The sequence below is a fragment of the Colletotrichum scovillei genome, assembly GCF_011075155.1.
Source record: "Colletotrichum scovillei strain TJNH1 chromosome Unknown Contig00011, whole genome shotgun sequence".
In the NCBI taxonomy this organism is placed as follows: domain Eukaryota; kingdom Fungi; phylum Ascomycota; class Sordariomycetes; order Glomerellales; family Glomerellaceae; genus Colletotrichum; species Colletotrichum scovillei.
The window spans coordinates 3209717-3216849 of NW_023336269.1; the positions used below are offsets into that span (position 1 = coordinate 3209717).

The 7133-nt window shown below is 51.6% G+C and overlaps 1 protein-coding gene across 1 annotated transcript; it reads right to left on the minus strand.

Annotated features, from left to right (window-relative positions):
* Positions 1 to 4202: 4202 nt before the first annotated feature.
* HER10_EVM0000816 (DHHC zinc finger protein) lies at positions 4203 to 6034 on the minus strand. Its single transcript, XM_035470584.1, has 3 exons — positions 5578 to 6034; positions 5084 to 5524; positions 4203 to 5035 (listed from the first exon to the last, which is right to left on the minus strand). Exons 1-3 carry the CDS (start codon positions 5918 to 5920, stop codon positions 4380 to 4382), a joined length of 1440 nt encoding a protein of 479 aa, XP_035326490.1. The 5' UTR covers positions 5921 to 6034; the 3' UTR covers positions 4203 to 4379.
* Between the last annotated feature and the right edge of the window lie 1099 nt (positions 6035 to 7133).

The following is a 7133-nucleotide window of genomic DNA, read 5'->3' on the forward strand; positions in this document are numbered from 1 at the left end:
AGCTAGGTACGTACACTGGCAACAGGTAAGGGTTTACTGAGAGCATGATTGGTCAGCAGTACTATGGGATCCACCTTTAGCCAACGATGAACCGCAGACGTCCGGGCTCGCAGCGCCCGTCCTTCAACCTCCTGCAACGACATCGGCCCCATCTACTTCAAAGAGGAAAGGCTTCATTACATCTCAATCTCATCGTCCGATGACATGCGGCTGCAATACCAGTTGGTCTCATCGACATTTCATTACTCTGGTTTCTTCGTCGTTGAGTCCCTTGAGGACAATAGCCCATCTTGTACGAACTCATTGGGTGCGATTCGCCATTGAGGAGATTGCTACGCCGCGATGCTGCGTCATTCGTCCGCTTACTTGTGCCCGCTATCAAGTATCATCAGGCTCGTGCAAAATCTACATCTTGACTGGTTCCCTATCAGGATCGTCTCTGCATCCTTCTTCGTCATTACCCTATATCTAGCTTATAATTCGGACATGCCGATTCAATTCTTCACGTGTGAACATCATCCTCGCCCTCCCTCAACGTTTGAACCAGTCCTGAGCGGTGCGGTCACACAGTTGCAACCTTTATGATGGTGTGTCGTATGTCAGCTCTTGGAAGACGCAGCCTCGGCCGTGCCAAGAAATACGTTTCAAGACATTCCTACTCTAGTGCTCCGTACATTGCGCGCCTTTCCAGCGCCTCATAAGTCTATGAGAAAGGCGCCCATCAGGCAACAGCCGCAAAGGCAACACGAGACTGCAAGATCATAATTAAAGCACGCCGCGTGCCTAGCTTTGAAGCATCACTAATTCCTCGAGCTGAATCACTGAGTGGATCATGGTTTCTTCTACCTTTGATGCTCTGTCTCAGTCCCCAAGCCGAGAATATTCTGTTTCTGGTCTACCGTCCCCAGATGGTCCGAGTTGGAGAGTTCAACGAGCCTGCTGCGTCTACATCGTTCTCTAATCGACCCCAACGATATCAGCGGCAGGCTACGAGTCACTATTTCGCACATTGTTTGTCCAAAGAAGTAGGTGGTACAGAACTCAAAGTCAGTCTATCCAATCTAGTTTCCCCACTTCACCTCTTATTATACTAAGCTTCATGACAAACCTACCTCATCAAGACGTTCTACCTTCTCACTAACCTGGCAGATCACGGAGATCATCACTCGTCCTCCGATTCTGAGACTGCATGCCGCGTCTACTGCCCTAGCGTTTAATTGTCCAATCTGATGAGAAGAGAGAAATGCAGAACAGGCTGCACATCTCCTCGCACATCAAGACTGGTTATGACACTGCGCCGGCCGCAAAGCCTCGCTGCCGTCGACCACAAGGCAAGGCATCCCACCACAACTAACGGAGGATAAGACACAAATTCGCTTCCATATGTAACCCCACGCTCTACGTAATGCTATGACGGTTACCATACTTCATGCGATGCAGCTAGGCATCTACACATCTGGTGGTTCAGATCGGGAGTTCCTCGTGTCGAACCTGGGTTCCCGTGATTCCGTTGACCACCGCCGTTCGTAGGAGGCTCGGTTGCACAGAAGTCGACGACATGACACAAGGCTTCTTTCGGAGGGTCTCGCTGGTATAAACTATCAGGCACCCAGTCACCCTGAAACCCACCTTGTGCGGTCCACCGTTCGGCTGGAATGTGGGAATCCCTATTCACTGCAAAATTCACGGAGTGGCTTGTCTGGGGTTCGAACAAGGCGCCGTCCCTTCGCAAAGCTAGTCCATTTGGACTAGGAGAGGTCTTAGAACGAGTCATTGTTGCTAATAAACATTAGTATCCCGAAGTCAACATATCGACCCCGCTTCAGCCCTACGTTTACGAGATGGATGGCCTGGATCTCGATCATGACGGACCCCCGGGTTAAGCGCGCGACGTACATGGAAAACCCCTCACTATCTTTCGGCAGAGGGGAGTGGTGAAGGAAATCGAAAGCTGCACGGAAGCAGGCCGAGGTGCCTTCGGTACTCGACCATACACAACAGCAGGATTGCCTCTGTTGAACTCTAAGCTTCAAGGTGAGCCATAAGGCTGCCCTATTGTTAGCGTTGCCTTGTCCCGCATTGCCTTATCCTTACAGGTAAGCCACGGCAACGGCCCTATGGTCATCTTTGGGGTCGGCTCCCGGTCTCGTCCTCGTCCCGCGGTATCGCGGCATAGTAGCTGACTGGTTGCCAAACCCAAGTGCCGGCGATGAAGTTGAGAAATTCACCTAACACGGCCCACTCCTATCCCTCCGCCTGCAGGATCCGCCCCCATGTTACTAGTCCAAGAGCTCGGTCATCCCGCTGCGGCTCTCGAGACATGCGGCGGGTAGCAGAGCAGGCGTAACCGCATCACCGGCGTCAGCCCAAGAATGTTGATTCCAATGTTTACCTCTGGGACAACCAGTCAGGAACCGCTTTTTTTCCTCTCAAGTCCTTATTTGGAAATCTCTCCGGAGCTGAGATGGCTTCTTCTGGCATTGCGGGTGGGGGTTGGTCTCGGAGCCCTATGCTATACTAGTCGAGATAGAACGACTGACGCAAGATCCAGCACACCCATCGGACGTTGGAACTACGAGCGGGGGCCAACAACACCTTCTTCTAGGAACGTTTCGTTCGGGAAGAATGTATCATTGCCATTTTGAGCCACGTCCGAGGGAGCTCGGCCATGGGGTAGACCTGCGCAAAGCGATCTAAACCGATTCTCTGATCTGAGACTGGAGTGCTGGTGCTGAAGATGCGGAAGGCAGGCGTCCGCCTTCAGTGTTATCTAAATATGGTAGAAGTTGATCACATATATAATGAGTCTAGAGACCTGTTGCTATGGTTCAAAGAATATGTCGAAGCAAATAAGTGTTTTTGTCCATCTCATCTTTATCACCTTCTTAGACATAGACCACTTGTATCACTACTCCATATCAAGCTGTATCGAACGATACACGCTCTTTCTATTCTGTTTTTCACCAAGCCCGACCTGTTCGACCTGAATCGCAGTCAATCTCTCAATCTGTTTCGAAGTCTGTCTCCGTGGCTCTCAGATCTTTCAGACTCGAATCATACAATATGTAAGTCAGCGAACTAGTTTTCCTTCTCTCTGAACCATAAACTAACCGGCACTCTCTTAGGTCCGACGATGGCAACGACTCCGACACGTCGGAGCTCCCTCCCAACAGCACAAAGTCCATGCCCGAAGGGTCTTGGAAGTGCTGCGAGTGCAGCGAGAACAACAACAGCGAGCTATGTGGGACGGATGAGAACGACAATATGAAGTGCAACGCAACGCCTTGTAATCACACAAAGTGTGACGACTGTTCAGACCCAGATTGAAGTTCCGAGTTCCGCGTGTCTGGCTTAGGGTGTTAGGTACGCGGAGGTTTCAATTTGATGCAGGATCACAGCAACTGCTACGGCATGGAGGATTTCACGATTGGCAAGGAGGCTGGAGTTTGGAGTTTGAGATAGGTACTTCGGCACGGACGTGCCATGATAAACGAAGAGGAAATGGCCTGCTTTTATAATTCGAAGTCCATCTACAACATGAAAGTAGTCCAAGAGTGTGAATATCTGTCCCCCCTCGTTGCACCCTTCCTTCATTCGTAGAGTCTTCTTCGATCGATTCAAGTACGGCCAAGAATCTATCATACAGACACATAAAGAAGGGTGACAGGGGCACCAAAGAGATGTCTAGCGTCCGTGCCACAAATTCAAAAGCTACCGCCAAGCAACCCCAACCGATGACATGAAGGATATCACGACATCGTCACCCACCACAATCACGATATCTTCACAAAAACATCAAAAACATACAACACCAGGTATTCGCTGGTCGTCACCGACCCAACTACTAATCCGGCCCTCATTGGCTTATCTATGGGAGAGCGGACGGGATCCCGAGTTTTCCAATGGGTATGGTCGTATGTAATGGCAGGAGCCGTGGAACAAGTTCATGATGTCTTGGGCATAGGGCAGCTACGAGACATCAGATCGGCCCCACCCTTTCCGCCGCCGTTCGGTGGACGCTTCTTCGGCCCGGTGGATCTCCTAGATCGGCCGGTCCGCGTGAACGTTGAACACTCCCAGAATAAGTCTACAAGATGGTTGCTGGAGTGTCAGTCGTCCGGATGTTCCTACTGAATCTGGCCGTACATCAGAAGGCCCTGGTGTAAGACATCCCAACAGCGCGTGAAAGCCGGAGCTGATCTGCCCGAGTTTCCATATACTGAATTAGTTACTACATAAGAAGGCTTAACGTTAGTTACGTATGTGTGTAGGTGTGTGCATATTGGCACATAAACGAAGATAGAACGCCGCCCCCTGAATTGCCCAACCCCTGTTAACGCCGAAATTTGCAAAGGCCGCTCAATATGCTCAGGCCTCGGTCACCGATCGCTATCTCTCAGCTCCTGCATCTCCATTCCGCCCGATGGACCACTTGGGTCAGGTAGACCGTGCCGTTCTCTGAGCGTTTGTATCAACGGGCCCATCTCGTAGTCACTCTCCATGCTATCGTGATTGGCGCATGGTGACCCGCGTATGGGCAAAAGCCAGTCGATCAAGGAATACCCCATAATGGACGTCCAGTTTCTAGTGTACCCGAGATCCCACGGGTTTTCATCTGGTTCGGTCCTAACAATGGCAAAGGTGCGCGTAGCTAGTCTATCGCGGGGAGTTTCGCTATCGACGGTGGCGTCCGAGGAGGTAGGTATCCCTTGTGGATACTTTGGTAGAGGATATGTGATCAAGCCGTAGCTATTTCCGGGCCGGGTATCGTTTGGTACCCTGATTGCTAGCTGATGAACCCAGGACTTTCGAAGGGCGTCGATGTTGGTGATATTAAGTAAAATGAACCGCCAAGAAGTCGCAGTCATGAGAAATGTAAAAAGTCCAAAGAAACCTGCGATGGCGACGCCTGAGATCGTTCTCCCATCCACAGTCCCATCGCGCACCTGTAGAGCCAGACAGTAGGCTGTCTGGCCTAGCGCAACTGCGCAATAACAAGCGCAGTAGAAGGTGAACTGGGCAAAGAACTTAAATGCTGTTTCCTGTCAGTATTGAACCAGTGCCATAGGCGGTATCAACTCACAGGTCTCCGACACCATGCCGCCGACCCAGGGGCAATAGTGATCCATCTTTCGTACGCATCGCTCAACCTCGCTCGAATGATGAGCTCTATCGGGCTTCCAATTGCGGCACTCAGAGCACCATTTCGGCCGTCCATCACTCTCGCATGCAAACACGTCCTTGCTGTAGAATCCCTCCAAGCCGGGGCTGTCCGGGTCCTGATCGGGGCCTGTGAAGTATGGCTGACTTTCCAAGTCTCCTTCCTTTCTGCGCCTGCTCTTTTGTTTCGAATCTCTTAATGCTTGTTGTGCCTGTGGGCCTAGCGGTACCAAGCCAGGGTCTGCTTTGATTTTTAGGAACGTTCGTAGATAGGCGGCGATCGTAAGGAGGTAGAAGAAGAGGTAGAGGGTGATTGTCGAAATGGCGGCGCCATGCTCACCCCTGGTTCTATACAGGTAGTCGACTACAGCGAAATATTAGCAGAGCAAAGAAGCCATGCAAACGGGAACAGCTCACCGCCTAGATAGGCCACGACTACGTAGGTAGCATAGCCGCTTGTGCCAGTGATGATGAGGGGGATGATGCGCGTCACCCATCGCGAGGCACATTTCGTGCTGGTGGCTTGGGACATTGCAACGGCGCAATCATTTCCGGCACATGGAAACAAGAAAGAGGACAAATTAAATAAGTCGGCGACCAAAAGAGAGCGTGGAAGTTGTGAGCGACCAGCTGCAAGCTGTAGAGCTGCGCAGACGATGCGACAATACGCAAATGCGCAGGATTGGAGATGGTTGTCGTGCTTTCCGGAAATTGGTGCCGGGGCGACGGACAAGTTCTGGGCGCTCGGAGGTGCGTGCATGGGATGCAGTGTCAATCTCGTTGTACCTTACTGCTAGGTACCTCACCTCCACTGTCAATTTACACAGGGCCGAACAATAGCGGGTACAGGGAAGACAGGGGCGGCATCAATAGGCACCTTACGCTGCAGAACATGCGCAGAACAATGGCTCCCTTGTGCTGATGTGGATCAACAACGGGAACAGTGGCTTTCAGCCCTACGACCGCACCTGCGTGGCGTCAGCACCCTCCACTTGCGATTTCCCCTTCACCATGTTCTCTCTTTACTGGATCATGCCGATCCTCCATATCCCAAAGCATCCAATTGACGACATGCAACTCTCAGCCGCGAGGCACTGCCCTTTCGTTCTCCGAGGAGAAGTTCCCGCGGAAAGCTCACCAGGCAATCCGCAATGCGTGGTTCGTCCGATATCCCATCTCTGATCGCTACCTAGGTACTGCGCCTTCATTTTGTCTCACTCCGGTCCAACGAACATGAAGAATCCCCCAGATGAGTGGGCATGCTGATTCATCCCACAACAACACGTCTGTCTGCCAAGTTCCAATGAATGATTCAAATTGCGTATCAGAAAACGAGACTGGTTTCTATTTGATTCGTGAGGCATTACGCGGTAACGTGGCTTGTCGATGTTTTCAGCTGTGGCGCGACTTCATTCATCAGCTGACGGTTCATTGGTAACCATCAAGAGCTATATGTTTCAGCTTCGATGGCCAAAACAGGCCCCTTTCGCGGTTCAATTCATAACTACATGCCTTCCCTTCCCCTTTCAGTGTTTACAGACACTCGTGTCCAAGCGACCGGATCTTCAGCCGCGCGTGGGTGGGGGAAGATGCTACACCCTTGACGCCCGACATACTAGGCTGCTACGCCCGGTGACGATGACTTTCTAGAATATATATCAGCCTAAGAAACCCGGATGGAATAAGCTCAGGAACAGCGGGAAAGCCCTCATATACCCCTCCAAGTCCATTCCTGTCACCAGCCAGCAGGCGCCCGTCTAGGTCGACGGGTCAGGTCAAACTGGCTGGATGGTGGAGTGGTCTAAGGTCAACAATCAATCACGCCCACAGCCTACTCGACGACAGGCTACGAGTTCGAGTCCGATTTTCCCAGTATGAGCACCAAGAGATGTAGCCCCCAGTTCAGCACCGGGGGGGTGAACTCTTTTTGATTCTATCGTTTAGACCTTGATGACACGCCCGAGCTCAGTTGA